This window comes from Streptopelia decaocto (genome assembly GCF_964273445.1).
Source record: "Streptopelia decaocto genome assembly, chromosome: 19".
NCBI lineage: Eukaryota > Metazoa > Chordata > Aves > Columbiformes > Columbidae > Streptopelia > Streptopelia decaocto.
The window spans coordinates 5072926-5090039 of NC_138674.1; the positions used below are offsets into that span (position 1 = coordinate 5072926).

Below are 17114 nucleotides of genomic sequence, written 5' to 3' on the forward strand. Positions count from 1 at the left end.
AACCTGCTCCTGACGTGTTTATACGGAGCCCTTCACTTCGTTCTGTCTGCTGCTCTAGAAACAAACAAATTGCAAGGGGAAAAATGAGAGCCAGGTAATGAACTGATCGCGTCCTTAGATGCAGAAGTCAGAAACACCCAGTTATCTGGGAGGGCCTTGACGTGGAAAGGCAGAGCTGAGATTGGAGCGCGATTCCGGGGCTGCTGCGCCTGGCCCTGCGCTTCTGCCGCTCTGGAAAACATGGGGGGCAGAGACTTTGAAACTAAAGGGTTTATAGAAGAAAAAAAAGACAGAAAAATCCTCACGATCGATGATTGTGTTAAAGCCATTTTGACTTTCTAGCACCAGTTTTATTCCAGTTGAAATAAGAGGTTAAAGACATTTCTTTACCTGGCTTGTGCGACTGTTGGGTGTTCCAACTGATGGTCCCGTGTTGCAGGATGAGAACTGGTGACCCACAAATACTTATTAATGTAAAGACAGGTCTTTGCTGCTGCTGGGGAAGGGAAGCACTTAGTCCTTGGGCCTGATAGGAACACTGACACACTATCAGTGCTCATCTTTCCTCCCCTCCTCATTTTAATATGAATGGACGGCTCCCAAGGCTTGTCCCCAAACATACAGACTCATTTCACGTTTGGGGGAAGAAGTTCAGGCTAAAACTCAGGCTGTCGCTGTTTCCCAGCTGCACGTGACCATCCTTGTGCATCCCACAAGCACACATGACTGTGGGTGCTTGATGGCATTTGGCTCATAGACCTACCAGGTTGTCCCAACCCCTCAGGTCTCACGGGGAGAAGTCTTGGCGACAACCTGTGCTCTTCTGAACTGGTTCCAGGTGAGGTTTGAAGGCGAGAGATGGATTATTCCTTTTCAGTACTGCTATTCTGCATAGGGAGAGCTCACTCTACACGCATAATGACATGAGCAAAAGTGACAAGAGTGTTGTCAAGTGGCTGTTCAAACCACAGGCTACGTAGCAGCGTCGCCTTCACCCTCAGAGGTGCGACCTCTCTGCAGACGAGCAGAACGCCTTGCTGTGCATCCTCACTGATCACCGCATCCAGCCAAGAAACAACAACCTGTTCCCTGGGCTGCGTTCGCTCCGCTGTCAGAAGTGAAGGTCTCCGGCTTAGCTTGGTGAGCATCTGAAATGAAGACAGAGTTTTTAGCCAGAGAAAGCTACTCTTAAGGCACGGACACGGCGCTTTTCCGAGATCAAGAAGCGATCAGGTCAGCTACGTCTGTGCAAGGATTTGTGGAGTATTTGGCAAGCAGGGCTGAAATGCTCCGAAGCCGGACGGAGACTCCTCATCGATTTGGAGGCTTTGAATCAGGCTCCTGCTGCAAAGAGGAATCCTAAGATACCAATTAGGTCGGTGCCACTTGAAAGAGATTAAAATGGGCTCAGCCAAGCATCTGGTAGAATCAGCAATAAAAGTCATGCACTGACTTTGGTAATGAGCTTCACATCACACGGGAACTATTTTCCCATGAGTTTGCAAAAGGCTTCCCCGCCCTGCCAGGACCTGCACCGACTTGCAGCCCAGGGCTCCCTGTGTTGCAGAAAGACGTCTTTCCACACAGGCGGTCGCTTTGCTTCGCCCATCTCAGGGCTGGCAAGAAAGAGGACAATGCTCTGTGCCACTATAAAACACAGCAGGAAATACAGAATTGATAATTCTATATTTATAAACACGGCCTCACGCCTTCCCTCGCCCGCTCTGCTGGCCGAGAGCCCATTGTGAGTATGCTGGGAAGCAAACAATAGCTTTAGAGAAATGACAAGTTAGCTCTTCCCTGGTTAGTTGAATTAGTTTCGGCAAATGCCCAGGGGCTCCACGGCTCTGCCAAGCTTCTGGCAGCCCCAAAAAATAATCCCGGTTTATACTGAGTCATAAAGCGAAACGGCAGAGCTCCCATCTAACAAGCTGCTGCTCTGTCCTGCAGCTGCTGCCAGCGCTGAGCCCTGGGAGCGCGTTCCCCACTCCACCGAGCACCAAAGTCCTGCCTGAAATGTTCTGCTGCTTCCCTAATGAACTGAGGGTTTCTGAACCCGGGAAAATGAAGAAAAAATGAGGATGATATCACCCTTAGAAGGATGTACTCATCCGCAATGGGGTAGATCATGAAGAAGGTCGTAGCATGGAGGGTGTTGGGCTCTTCTTTCAAGTAAGAAGTGTTAGGATGAGAGGAAATGGCCTCAAGTTGCACCAGCAGAGGTTGAGGTTGGATCTTGGGAATAATTTATTCCCCAAAGGGCTGTGGGGCATTGGAACAGGCTGCAGGACCAGAGAGGTGATTGTGCCACTGTACTCGGTGCTGGGGAGGTCAAACCTTGAGTCCTGTGTTCAGTTTCGGGCCTCTCATGCCAAGAAAGCCCTTGAGGTGCTGGAGCGAGTGGAGAGAAGGGAACGGAGCTGGTGAGGGGCTGGAGCACAAGTGTGATGGGAGCGGCTGAGGGAGCCGGGGGTTCAGCTGGAGAACAGGAGCTGAGGGGAGACCTTCTGATCTCTGAACTGCCTGAAAGGAGCTTGGAGCCAGGGGGGTCGGGCTCTGCTCCCCAGGAACAAGCGCCAGGAGCAGAGGAAACGGCCTCAAGTTGCGCCAGGGGAGGTTGAGGTTGGATCTGGGAACAATTTCTTCCCCAAAGGGCTGTGGGGCATTGGAACAGGCTGCCCAGGGCAGTGCTGGAGTCACCATCCCTGGAGGGCTGGACAGACGGACATGAGGTTCTCAGGACATGGGGCAGTGCCAGGGGTGGGGGATGGTTGGACTCGTTGATCTTGAGGGGCTTTCCAACCAAAATGATTCTGTGATTCTATGACTCAATGAAAGGTCACTTTGCTGTCACTGCATCCAAAGCACGACCAGGATGGAGAGCACCTCTGTGCGTGGCCATCCTGGAATTTCCAATGGGCTTGTCCTGCTGCCAGGGGAACTCCTGAGACTCCTCTCCCTTACCCATGTGCCTTGTCCTTGCTCTTCTTATCACATGCAAATTCTTCTTCCAAACCCCTGGGAGCTCTGCAGGATGCACCAAACCTGTTACCTGCTGTGCTGCAGTACTAACAGGTTTTTTCTGTGTCCTCTGGAGTAAATGCAAAGAGAATTTGCTCCCCTTTTCTCCCCTTCCAGCAATTCACCTGTTTAGATGCAAACGTGCAGAATGAAAGTATGAAAACTACTTCAGACTGGTGCTCCAATGATGGAGCAATCTGGTTATCGTAGATGGACTCAAGGGTTTCTTCTTCTCCCGGTGGCACGTGTGCTCAATAACAACCTCTAAAGTTTTCAGCTGTTACCTGTGCAGCTCTCCGGGATGCAGCAGAGAGGATTCACCGCATTCCTGAAGATCAGTTTGTTAATGGAAATATTTGGCTTAATTAATTAACATAATGACATTTCCGTGAAGTGTTGGAGACAGGAATGATGGGACATAGTGGTGGGACTCAGGGCAAGCCTGCAGAAGATACCAATTTTTGTCATGGGTGTTCCTATGTTAGGAAATATGGATTTATTTTAATTGCATGGACTATTGCACCAGGCACAGACCTTTCCCACCTTGTGCCTTGACCTCCATGGAAATAATAAGGTGCCAGCACTGACTTTTCTGTCCCAGACCAAGGGATCCTTGGATGGCTTTTGCAGAAAGAGGCACCCAAAGTGCATCTGCTTAAAGTTAGGTGAGAAAAAAAGCCTTGACCCAACCATGGGTGAGCTTTCCCAAGATAAACCAAAGGAGGATGAGGTGGGAAGATCTGTTCTTTAGTTCTTTTTGTGCCCATTTTCTTGTTTGATTAATTGTAGTTGTGGTTTTTTACTGTCTTTTATTCTTATGTTTTTTTCTTCCTGGTTTAGTAATCTCAATTCTTATTGCATATACCCCATTGTTCTCAGAACATCCCATTATATGGGCTGATACTACACACCTTGTAACTCATAAACAGATATTCGTTGTCTCTACTTGTCTCTTGGCACAATGACATTCAGGAATCCCTTACTGATTTTTCACTCCCTTTACTCCCTTCCTAAGGAACTTATAGATGGAAGGGGAACAAAATAGCATAAGGAAATTACAAATAAATGCAGGTAGTAACGGAAGGTCAGAATGGGGCAATGTCCTCTGTGATGGCAAAGGATGTGGTGTGACTTTTCATGAGATACAAGGATTTTGGCTCCTGCACTTACAGGTTGGGTTAGACCCCAGATGTTGGAAATAAGTCATTTGCTCTAGTGACAGGGTCATGTTTGGGCTTTCTGATTTCAAGCTCCTGGTGCCATATCCTATTGACTAAGTGTCCCCAGATATCAAAGGAGGGTTTGGCACCTTTGGAAGCGCTGCGAGTGGGCTTGTTCTGTGCTTGCCACTGTCATGGAGCAGTGATTTAGGGTCCTGCGTCTGCCACAGGCACATAAACACCCATGGACCTTTGAGGACAGCGAGGGATGCAGGACACAATTCAGCTCCTCACGGGCTTGATGCCTAAAGTTATTCAGCTCAAGTCCCACGTAGGTTTGCTGCGATGCTTGGGGTTTAATGTTTCGGTGCAAGGAGGTGGCTTTGCTCTTCCTTCCAGGCTCACGCAGCAAGGACCAGGCGATCGGGCCACCAAGAGGGCCATAGGAATTCAGCAGCCGCAACACCCATAGTGCGCTTGGCCACGTCGATCTCCAGCTCAGCCCTAATTCCTCTCTGGTTTTGTCTCCCGTTTTCTCGTTGAGCAGCTGTACAACGGGACGCTGAAGCGGGACGTGGAGAACAGGCGCTACAGCTCGTACAGCCAGATGGAGGGCTGGGGCAGCAAGCACTACAGTAAGGCGGTCTGCAGCCCGGCCCGGCCCGGCAGCGACTACTGCTTCGTGCAGAACATCAAGAGCAGCCGCAGCGAGCCCGACCTCTACTGCGAACCGCCCCGCAGCACGCTGAGGAAGACTCAGGTCGGGGGCCGGGCAGAGCACAAGGCAACCTTGAACCGCCAAAGCATCTACAGCAGCTGCAGCACCCAGCAAGGAACTACCAGGACAAGTAAAAAAATGCCAACACGGGCCCTCTCCTGCCCCTCGAGCAACAAGCCCGATGTGGTCTATGCCCAGCCCATGACGAGCTGCAAGCAGGACGCGGTTTATGGACAGACTCAGTCCAGCTCCAAGTAAGTGTTTGCCGCAACTGGTTGAATGTGTGTGAATGTAGACATGTGCTGCGGAGGTTTGTCCATCTGAGCCGGTCGTCTGAGCTGCTTTATAGCCACAGGAGATCTGCTCACTCGTGCACACCGTGCTTAATTGCATCCTGCAGTAGAGTCTTAAGTGGGTCAGATGAGTCACGGTCTTAAAGGGCTTATTTCTTTTCATGGCCCATGGAGGGAAACCAATAAGTCTGGCTCAGTCTGAACATCTCTGCTGCAGCTGTGTGGTGTCGGGCAAGATGATCTCCCAGTCTCTATGGTGGTGTTGGCCAACAGCTCCTTTGCAAGGCGAGGGAGGTGAAGAGCAGAAGGGGCTCTGGGTTCCTCCCCTGGCTGTCAGTCTGCTCTCATTTGGCACAAAATCCTTAAAAAAATCAACTGAGGGTCTGATGCAGATCAAAGCCAAAAAGCTGCTGAGCGATTGTATGTATCTCTCTGTCTTTCCATCCATCCATCCATCCATCCATCCATCCCTTGCTTCGTTCTGCTGAAAGATTTGATTCAGGTTCCAGAAAAAGTGACCCATAAATTGGAAGAAAAATAGCCTAACTGGAATAATTTACCCAGCCAGGGAAGAGGAGGAAACAGAAGGTCTTCAATTCCTTCCTGTGCAGAGCATCCAGCCCCACTGGGGTTAGGAGTTATGCAAGGGTGGAGGATGGTCCTTCACGTCTCAGTTAGCACCAGGTCCCTCATTGCGAACATCACCTACAACAACAGGGTGTGTAAAACACACCGGCGAGCCCAGACACTCCCAGGCTGATGTATCTGTGCGATGCAGCAGAGCGCTCACAAAAAAATCCCAAACCAAATTGGTGGGGTTTTGATGGCGTTACAGTGATGTTGATTGAAAGCTGCCCTGATGCTGATGGCTGCGTTGCCTCCAGCTCTGGAGCACCAGCCATAGTCTTGGAAGGGATGTGGTCTGCAGAAACTATAGGCATGGAGGACTATGTTTTTTAGGTTTTGAACCGCAAAACATTGCAGTTCAAGGCTGTGATGTTTTATTGGGCTGGAGGAGGAGGGTCTGCATCATCCACAGATGTTCCCAGGTGCTTCTGCAGCACTATTGCTGCATCGCTGTCATACAGGGCTTGCTTGCACCAATCCAGAAGTTATCACAACTCCCATGCAGACGTGTCACCTCGTCACACAAAGCCCAGAAGCCCCCCAGCTCATTCCTGCTGGTCCCTGCTCCTAAAGAGAACTTGCACACTGCAGGCTGTGAGAGTGACTAACGGGGCTCGTAGCCTTTGTCGTAACTCACACCAAAGGCCTGAGAATGTTGAGCCTTTGACCCAAGACCTGTTGTAGATATAGAGAAAATCCTCCCTCACAGTCAGCGCTGTGAGCCAGACCATGTCCCTTTTCACATCTGAACGTTGATTTCCAGATCTCTCTGGCTGATTCTCTGCTCAGCCTGTTTTGTATTGAGTAAGAGAAATATGTCCCAGCGTGCGTATGCCAAGAAATGTCACTTGCCTGTTAGCATGTTGTCATGGAACCAGTTGTCATGTGCCCAGTTACTTCATGTTTAACACACGCAAATTAGCCCTGGCCAACTGGTGGCATTGCCTTGCTGCTCTCAGAGGCTTTGTAATTCCTCTGGAATGGGAAACAAAGACATTATATAAACTGGAAGTAACTGGTTCCAGGGAATTTCTGACTAAAGAGTATAACAGTGTAGTGGGAGGGATGGCGTAATGTTTAAACATGGGGCTACAGCTGGTTTATGTCTAGGGAAAATGTTGCTTTTGAGAAGTTAGTCCCAGGTAGGCTCTGTCTAAAGCAAGCCTGGCTCTGCGCAGTGCTCGTTGGTCCTGCTTTGGAGAGGTCACTAGAAGAATAATGGGATTTTGTGAAGGGAAGGAGAGCGGCTGTTGCGAGAGGAATGCTCTTGGGCGCTGGGTGCCCTTGGGTTAGGGAGTGGCTCCGTTTATCCACTCGCTGGCTTGGGGCATGGCTTATCTGGCAGAACTGGTTCTGATGGGGAAACGTCAAGGCTTGGAGCCGTGGTTGGCCCAGCTGGGGCTGTGTCCCCTGATTTGGCTGGGACACACCCCCGGCTCCGTGTGAACCCCCCTGCAGAGCTGGGTTAGTTCAGAGAGCAGTTGCTCCAAGCGCTTCTGCTCTTGGCTCAAAGGAGATGAGTTTGACAGCACTTGTCCTTATGGTTTTGGAAATACACTAAGAATTTGTCCTCTTTGAAAAAACTACTCATTTGGAAGGCCATTATCCCTGAGAATAACTGGCAGGTTGCTGGTAGCCTTGGTCTGGAGTGTGTTTTTGTTGGGCAGGGGCCTTCAGAGGTGGGTTAGGACCATATCTGGGCTCTCTTTGATGGGTAGGGCTGTTTCTCGGTGGAGGATCCTGCACTCGGAAAGCTCCATCTTCATTTGGGTAGCACTGGGAGAGGTTTGCTTGTAGGCATCCCATGATTAACCTCTGCAGGAAGAAGGCTTAGCTGGATAATAGCATTTGAGGCTCTGCTCTTCCTATTCTAGTAGTTCCTCAGGTAGAGTTTTTGCCTTTGTAACAAGGATAATTTTGTGTTCAATTTTCATGCTACAAATCTCCTGTGTAGGTGGCCATGTTGTCTGTGAGCAAGGGAAGGGTTAGATGGTTTCCATGCTTTCGGAGGTGACCCAGTGGGGTGGCTCCCGTTGCTGTGAGGGTGGTTACAGAGGGACCTGGGACCCGCTGGGTCTGTCTGTGACACAAAGATGCCCTGAAATGCGGTAACTGTGGACAGTGCCAGTGCTGGTTCAGGAGTGGTGCTTCTCCAGTGTCCTTTGCTATGGATCTGATCTCCTTGGATGGTGTGAGATAAAAAAGGGGTCACTGGACATTTCAGGTAGCGAGAGTGGTGTGGAGGTATCAAAATACTGAGTATGCAAGAACTGTCAAACTATCCGTACTGAACAGTCCCTCTGCATTTGGTCATGAAGTTATTTAATTTCTGGGATTTTTCTTGATTGTGTGGTTGCTTCCATTTATTGAACTGGCTTGGGCTGTGTGAGAACTATCTCTTCAATAATGATCTCCCAGAAGAGTCCTTCCTCTTACAGAAGCAACTCTAGTTGATGAAAGCACCTTTCCTCCAGCCTGCTGAGTGGTTTAATATCTAAATGTTGTTATGGGAAAAACCATTCTATGTTTCTATGATAAACTAAACTATGATGTAGGGTTTTACTCACCCCGTAGTATTGGTTCTGGTGATTAAAGCTGAGTTTTGCACTGTTTGTTCAGATCAGGAGGTTAAACAGTACTGACTTGCTTTGAGAAATCTCCTGAAATATTAATGTATCCTCTTCCACCATCCCTGTTGCTATTATCCTGGCTCAGTGGGCAGAGAGGGACCTTCTGATGTCCCTTCCAGACACACTTCTCTATAACCACTCAGGGGCTTAAGCCTTTGTAAGCATCATGTCATCTCTGGAACAACATTTCCAAGCTCAGTTTATCTGTCCTGTGCTCAGAAGCTCATGGGTTGTTCTGATGGCTCCTGCCTGCAGTTCTCAAGGAGCAACACTCGCATTTTGCCACAATACAGCTCTCTGGAGTGACTCCTTCTACCTGATGGAGATGGACGGAGTCCTCTTGGTGTCCAGGGCTCCCTCTTCTCCCTTAAACCCTTCTCCTTTTTGGGCTCTCGTGACATCCCACAGACCTGCAAACCTGCAGCAACAGTGGGTTCACAGCTGGTGAAGACTGTGCAGATTTGCCTGACTTTAACCATTCTCTCCGATGGGTGGTACTCGCAACATGCTCCAAGTGACGGTGTGTCACCTTGAGCTAGCCAGCTTTGGGCTAAATAACAAGTTGCAGTTCAACCCGGTCAGGAAAAAAGTCTCTACATCCTTCCTGGTCATCAGGTAGCGACAAGGAGAAGCGGTGATAAAGGATGTGATGTTTAATGCATCCTAGGAGATTTGAGTCTGTCCTTCTCCAGCTGGAAGCTGAGGTTCAGGGAAACTGTGGCTCCCACCGGCTGGCATTGGATGAGTTGTGCTTGCAGACGTGTTGCACGTGGAGCTTCAGATCTCATCTGCACACAGGACTGACAGCCCAGGGCTGGGACAGATTGTGGCTCTGCAATAGTCTGTGCAGGACTCAGCTGGTTACATGCGCATCACTTCTCCAGGAGATGCCCACCCCTGCTATTCACACGGAGATGCAGCCAGAAGCCAGTGGAGCTGAAATTTGAGGGAAATCAGTGAGTTACCCCTTAACAAAATCAGTGTCTCTTGATTGGCTTCAGGGGAAACCCTGGTGTCTGAGCTGGAGACATCACTGAGAGGCCAGACCGATCTCACCCCTTGCGAAGACTCAGGGTATTCTCGTTTGTGAAGATGAAGAGGTGAGCTGGGGTGTCTGTAGATGTTCCCCACCTTGAGGGTTGGTGATATAGATCAGGAGCCATTAGCGGACACCTACAGTATGTGTTGTCATCTGTAATACCGCAGGCACCTTCGGCCTCGTTTGAAGATGTGGATGCATTTCCCTTTGGTGTTCTCTGCACACGGGAGAAAGAGCCTAAAACACCCAGTTAGAGATCGTATGAAAGCAAGTGTCTCTCAGGGCACCTGGAAATATGTAATATTTTGGTGCTACTCTGTTAAAGGCCTTGAATACCCTGGCTGGCAGCTGCAGAGGCGGCAGTAAAGGCTGGGACAACCCTTTGCATTTTCCATGTGCTCATATTTGTCTATGGTGATGCTCACTTGGCCCCAGCCGAGCTGCAGCAGCCTCTGTGAGCTCTGGCTGAAGCTCAGGGGCAGCAAGTGTGTGTCCTGTAACCATTCAATCCCAGGCAAGAGCTCAGTCTTTCTGGAAGAACTATAAACAGTGAAAACATAGACAAGTTATTAGAAGAGTCAGAAAAATACTGAGGGTGTTTTCTGATAGATCTCCTCTCTTTTGGCCTAAACCAAAGATCAGCATGAAAACGTAAGTTCTTCAATGAAAGCAGAGCCACATCTGAAGATAGACACTGTCATTTTGTTTTGTTCTTATTTGGGATAAATGATCAGTGTCATCTTCCCCAGTATCTACCCACCAAGCGAAGCCTGAGGGGAAGCTCCAGCTGAGCTTTCAGTGGCACCAAAACCTTGGTGGACTGTCCCATGGGTGGATATGGCTGCTTGGCATGAAGCCAGCTGTTGGGTTTGCTCAGGTGTTGCCTGACTTGGGCTGGGATGTGCTAGATGCTCTGTTTTGAGTGTCTTCACTCTGATTTTGTTAATGAACAGTGCAATTTGTTAGAGTTGGCTGGCTTCCTCCTCTCCTGGAACTCATAGCCCTAAACCAGGATGGAGACTTAGATCTGATTAAGACAAACCAATCCGCTAATGGAAACTGAACCAAAGACATTAGTATCAAAGGAGGGAATTTGCCTTTCTGTGATACTGATCCTCGTATTTGTTTCCCTTCCACACCTGAATCTGATCATCTAATTTGTCTCCTGTTGAATCATTTGTAATTGAGGTCTCTCCCTATTCTGATTGCTTCTTTCTTGTGGAAGAAGAACAATCTTTGGAGCTCTTCCTACCAGGCACATTGGCCCAGGTTGGAGATGGCCACAGTCCAAGAATTCGTCTTGGAGCAGCTTGTTGTTCTCGTAGTGTAGATCTGGTTAGAAACATCCCCGAGTGGCTGATGAACGATCTCCATTAGCATGGGCTTTGCTAGGGTGATTATATTCTCAGCTAGGGGAAATCACTGCTGGTGCTACTCATGCTGGGCCCATCAGTGTCTCAGCTCTATTATGTGTCTCAGGAGCATGAAAAGGACTTAAAGAATATCACAGCATCCTGGATCCAAAACAGAGATTTCTAAGGCTCCATAATTTTTAGTTTAAACTTTGTCTTTCCAGTTTTGCCTTTCCTTGCTGCGAGTGTAATGGAAGCTTCTTGGAGCCAAATGTTGATAGAAGTTCAAACTGATGAAAAATCAAATGATGAACTGATGTGTCGTTGTTAGCATAGAAATTAAAGTGAAATGAGGTTCATCTAACCTTAGACATCGAATGCTCAAGGTCCAATCCAAGGCCGTTGTCTGTCATTCCTGAACACCAACAGGTATCTCCAGAGGGCAGGTCGTCCTGTCTTAGGAAAAAAGTCTAAGGCACCAAGGCAAATTGTTCTTTAGAAGCACCTATTTCTCTCCATTGACTACACAAGTCCTTAAATGAGTAATTTAAACTGTGTCCAACTTTGTACCCGTGAGGGCAAGGGAGACAAAACAGTCTGTCATGCTGTCTTCCCTTGTCACAGCGGAATTGTCGACCTTTGATATAAAACTTGCTATAGAATTGTGGATATGTTTCTCTGGCCTGTTCTGAAAGTGAACCTTTGGGTGCTTAAGGACAAAATAGTTCATCTTATTGCAAACTGATGGTGGTGGTGACACCTGCGTACCCTTTCTAGGCCTTTATTCTTACATTTCTTTGGCACAATCGAAATGAGCCTGCCTAGAAGAAGCCAATCCCTCATAGTAATATTTAATACCTAAAATGTGCTAAGCTCGTTTAAAGAACTTATTGCAAACACTGTTTTGTTAGTCTGTTGGATTGTATGAAGGTGATCAGCCCCTCTGCGCTGTCATTAGTATGAGATGGAGCAAGAGCTTGTACACAAATCAATGTGGCTCAGACAGGAACTGATCTCCCCATCCCCAGGTAAAACTCCCCATCACTCGCAACAAGAACCTGAACAGGGAACAACATGCATTGGGCACAACAATATTTCGTCCCCTGTCCAGAAAACCTTTCCCATTTGTATCCCATCACTGCTGCAATAGTAATAACCAAGCAGGAGCTGAAGCTTTGGCTTGTCTCAGTCCTCAACTTTTCATGGTCATTTACTGCGATGCAAATTGAAGCAGACACTGCTGCTGTGCACTGAAGGTGCAAGGATGCTAAAGGGACACAATAGCTTTTATTAGACTGCCTTATAGAAATGGAAACACAGAGAAGCTTGGCAGTTCAGAGCCCCTTCATCAGTCTGAAAGTTTGTACAGTTTTCTGCTTTTATCCGGTTGAAAAATCACAGATGATGCTAAATAAGCACAACCCAAAGAGCGCGGGACCTTCGTATTTCTAAACAAGGGGACAAATCTTCAGGTGTTTATGTTCTTCCCAAGGTTTCCGTCCTGCTCCAGGCCAGAGGTATCCATGGCTTTCCCCCGGAGTCTGTAGGCACATTCTTTACCTAGAACAGGGGATGATGACAGTGACCAACTTTTATGAAGAGCGTGGAGCCCAATGTAAACATACCCTGGGAGCAGGATGTCTCAATGCTATTATTAGTATTTCATAAGCTCAATGTAGACCATCTCCTGCTCTCACATTTTTGCTTCCACCACATCTCACATCAAAGGATCACATGCTGTGGGTAGAGCATCTGCCTGCTTTAGATTGTCCTAATAACCTGATGGATGTTTTCACTCTTGTCCACTGATTCTTTTATGTGAGGAACAGTGAATACTGGTTCTCTGCTCCTTAATCCTTCCACCTTAAACACAATTAGACATCTAGCACCTCAACCAAGCTGTCTCCTTTGTTTCTGGATAGGCTGGATCCATAACTTTTTAGGCTTAGAGTCCTCCACTGTATCTTTTCCACTTTTATGATCTCTTTTTTTTGAGACAGGGATGCACCAGGTGGTTTATATGGCAATATGTGATAATATCTTACATTTTGTACTTGGTTCCTTCCTAATAATTCCCAGTACTGATGCAGCTGAGCACTCAACCAACGCTGTGTTTCTCTTTAACACAGAATATGTGGCGATGAGATAGACGGCGGTACAATGACCATCCAGAAAGCGATACAGCTCCTGTGCTCCTCCGATGACAAATACCAGGCCATGGGTGCTTACTACCTCCAGCACACCTGCTTCCAGGACGAGTCTGCCAAGCAAGAGGTGAGCAAACCCCTTCGGAGCTCTGCTGCCACACACCAGACGCATGAAACTCAGCACCAAGGAGCCACAGGTCCCCTTGATTTTCACAGTGGAGTCTCACACCTCATTAGTCACACTCAGGAATTAATTAAGTAGGTTTTTTGGCTGTGAGTGGCCACTTTCAACGGCAGTCAGGCCAAGATTTTAGCACAGGAGAATAGTTGCTATGCAGTAGGAGAAACTGTGGCCACATTATCCCTCTAAGCTGCTGTGACACAGGTTGAAGGGTTTTGGTGACACAGGAGCAGCTCCAGATGCTGTGTCCTCTTCTGCCTGCAATTGTACCCTTTTCCAAGTGAATCTTTTGTTATCTCGGAGCTGCAGCATCAGAGCCACACAAAATTGCCCTGAATCCCACTGCGATCTTCATTGTGTATCGTTCAGTGATGTTTCAGCCTTTTTCAGCCATTTCAGCCACCTGAGCCAGTGGGTTAATTAGTGATCATGTACAAAGATATCTGATCAAGCAGACGGCCTTCTTACAGGACAGCTTATTTTTCTTACTCTCTGATTGTGAAATTGATGCCAAGATGCAGCAGAGGAGGCAGTCTCAAGGATGGATGTGCCATATCAAAACTGTCACAATCATTTATCCCCATCCTTGCACATTTGCAGTCTTGCAAACATGGGTTTCTCCAGATGCCATCCCTACAGAGGTGACTTTCCATTTCCTGGCACAATCGCCACAGAATTGTCCTAAGTTGGAAGGGACACACAAGGATCATCGAGTCCAATTCCTATCCCTGCACAGGACAACCCTAAAATTCACACCATGTGAATTATGGAGCCTCATACCTCCTTAGTCACACTTGGGAATTAATTAAGTAGTTTTTTCAACTATTAGTGGCCACTTTCTCTCAACAACAGTCAGGCCAAGATTTCAACACAGGGGAATAGTTGCTGTGCAGTAGAAGAGACTGTGGCCACATTATCACCGTAAGCTGCTGTGACACAGATTGAAGGGTTTTGGTGACAGGGGAGCAGCTCCAGATGTTGTGTCCCCTTCTGTGTACAGTTGTACCCAGTTCCACATGTGAGCTGTGGAACTGGACATGCTGGTGCAGTGTGGGGATGCACCTCTGTGCCCCCGCTGTGGCTGAACCCAGTGCAGGTCCCCCAGCCCACATTACAGTCACTAATTGGGGGGTGGCCACACCCTTCGTTACCGTAAAAACACTCTCTGCGCCTGGCCTGTCCCAGAAAGATGTGTCAGAGCAGGTATGTGAGTCATCCCAGCACACGTTTGTTTGCTTTCCTTTCTAAAAGGTGCTCATTGGTTTTGAATTGTCAGCAAATCTGGGTTGGTCTGTGCCAGGAGGGGCTCCAGGTGGGCTCTTGTCCCCTGGATGACATCCCCCAGCAGGACCCCCCATCATTTTGGAGAGCTCGGCTGGAGGCATTTGCCTTCCAGCCCCCCCGGAATGTGTGCGGTGTCCTGCGGGTCGGGGTGCACCCCCCTTCCTGATGCTGCCCCTGCTGAGTTCTGCAGCGCAGCCCAGGGCAGCTCCTGGCTGAGCTCCAGGCTGTTTACATCATGCCATGACCAACCCTCTAAGCTCAGCCTGTGATTTACAGGAGGCAGATAAATTACCACATCATGTCATTATATGGCTATAATGGCCTCTACGTATAGACAGGGCAACATTCTCACCTGATGCAGACTGATGGAGGTAGGTGAAAGTTTGTGGGAGCAAGCACGTTTACATCAGAAAAAGGTTCAGTCCACGGCCATTACTCATAGACATCTACCTCTAGATGTCTTCTACTTCAAGCTCCAACCTCAAGGTCAAAACCTTTGTGCTCATGACTTCTGATGTGATCCAGACAGCCCTTCTGCAAGCTCCTTTACTGCCAGGTCTGCTTTTCCAGCTCTCCTGAGAACGTGCCGTGTTGACTCCTTTACGTTGCCGTGGCAGTTCTAGCTGTCCCTGTCCCGGGGATGCTCTGCACACCATGCTGAGGGCAGCATGTCTCTCCTGCTGCAGGTCTATCGGCTGGGGGGAATTGCCAAGCTCGTCGAGCTGCTCCGCAGCACAAACCAGAACGTCCAGCGGGCGGCGGCTGGAGCCCTGCGAAATCTGGTCTTCAAGAATCCAACCAACAAGATAGAAACCCGGCGGCAGAATGGGATAAGGGAGTGCGTGAGCCTCCTACGGAGGACGGGGAACACCGAGATTCAGAAGCAACTGACAGGTACACAGCAGATGCTCATTCCCAAGCAAGGACCATGCTCCTCCTTGCCTGTGGTCTGTGTTGCTCCAGCACAAAAAGAACCAGAAACCGCGGTGCTGCCTTACCACAAAGAGTGTGTTTTATGCTCCTGTAGCAACCTAAAACAGAAGGCAGAGGAGGTCCTGGCCCTTTGATGGCCCCTAAGGGTTCTTCACATCATTGGGGGAACACCTGCCCCAGGTTTCCCCCCAGAGCCGTGGTCACCCTGCCGTTCCCATGCCTTCCTGCACCCCTGCTCCTCATGCTGTTCCCAGGGTTGACTGATGGCACTGGGGATCCCAATATGGTTGGGCAGGTCCTCTCACTGGTGTCTCACCTTTTCTTGAAGGATTGATGGGAGTTTGTTGGTACAGGTCACCCTATGCTGTGATAAAGTTCTTGATGAGACCCCTGCAGAGATTCCTTCCCTCTGCAACGTAATGGCAATAAACACCAAATTTGGGAGGAGGGAGGATGCTTTGATGCCCACCTCCACATGATACCCACAGGAATGGACAGCAATGAGGTTTAGCGCAACCTCTGCACCCTTAGTTCAAAGAGGGATGGAGCAAAGGACTTTGTTGCTGGAATTCACTCTGACCTTGTCTCCCATCTCCTCCCTAGGACTGCTTTGGAACCTCTCCTCCACCGATGAATTAAAAGAAGAGTTGATACAGGAGGCCCTCCCCGTCTTGACAGACTGTGTTATCATCCCTTTCTCTGGCTGGTCTGATGGCAACTGCAATAGGACAAGAGAAATTATTGACCCAGAAGTATTCTTCAATGCTACAGGATGTCTGAGGTGAGTCATCAAGCAGAGACTTACTGTAGCTTGTGTCCGTGGGCAAAAGCTGAAGCTGTCTAACAATAATCTAAAGTTGCTTTGCCATGGGACAGCTGCAATATTGAGACCTGACAGTGTTCAGCTCAGACTAAGAAACTCGATGCTTTTTGCCCCTAGATTTTTGAGGCTTCCAGAGAAAATTGTGGTTGCTAGAAAACAAACTGGTTTGGCTTTTAGGTGCCAAAAAGACAGAGTAATCTGTGTGGGGAAAAAAAGCATTTTCACCCTGATTTTACTAACTCTTTTAGTACAGAGCAGTCCCATTGCCCTGGAGTTTTCCTGGCTCATTTCATCGGGTGGGTGAGCAACAAAACAGGAGGCGCAGATTGAGCCCAGAGTAGTTTATTTATTTATCTATTTATTTATTACGAGCCCTTTTGTAGAGGATCTTCGCCCTGACTTGCTGTTTCACCTACCGCCCTCCTCCACTTGGGCGCGAGCTCCTCGTCTCACTGGGAACAAGTGGGGGGGGGAAAATACCCTGTATAATTAGGTACTTTCATCAACTGCAGCTCTCCCCGAGGGAGCAGAGCGCCAACCACACCCCGACCAGACATGCAGCTGGTAGGAGCTGTATCTGCTTATGAAACGAAATGGGTGAATACAGTGGGGGCCTTTGGAGACGTGATACTATCGTCTTCTGCGGCTGGGAACCATGGCTGAAATACAGCGGGCACTGTTCCCTTCCCCACCTTGGGAAGCACCTTCCCCGTGCAGTCGCGTGTCGGGATGCGTGGTGGACGTCGCAGATGAGGTTCTCCACACTTAAGACCATCTCAACCTGCTGATGTCACAAAATATCCCATTAAAACGAAGGAAAGAGTATGATGGTAGCTTGTAAAATAGGGTTTAACTCAAGGCAGGCTCTGTCTCCTTCGACATACCCTGTTTCCCCAAAAATAAGCC

At 48.7% G+C, this 17114-nt stretch overlaps 1 protein-coding gene across 3 annotated transcripts in view; it reads left to right on the forward strand.

The window, feature by feature from the left end:
- Positions 1-17114, forward strand: part of PKP1 (plakophilin 1) — a 53359-nt gene that overhangs the window by 21032 nt on the left and 15213 nt on the right. For all 3 annotated transcript variants that reach the window (XR_014185682.1, XM_082068909.1, XM_082068910.1), the window contains 4 exons: positions 4729-5153; positions 12970-13114; positions 15139-15346; positions 15989-16166. Coding sequence is in view for 2 of the 3 variants with exons in the window: in XM_082068909.1 (XP_081925035.1) it covers positions 4729-5153; positions 12970-13114; positions 15139-15346; positions 15989-16166 (956 nt within the window). In the remaining variant the exon portion in view is untranslated. The remainder of the gene's footprint in view (positions 1-4728; positions 5154-12969; positions 13115-15138; positions 15347-15988; positions 16167-17114) is intronic.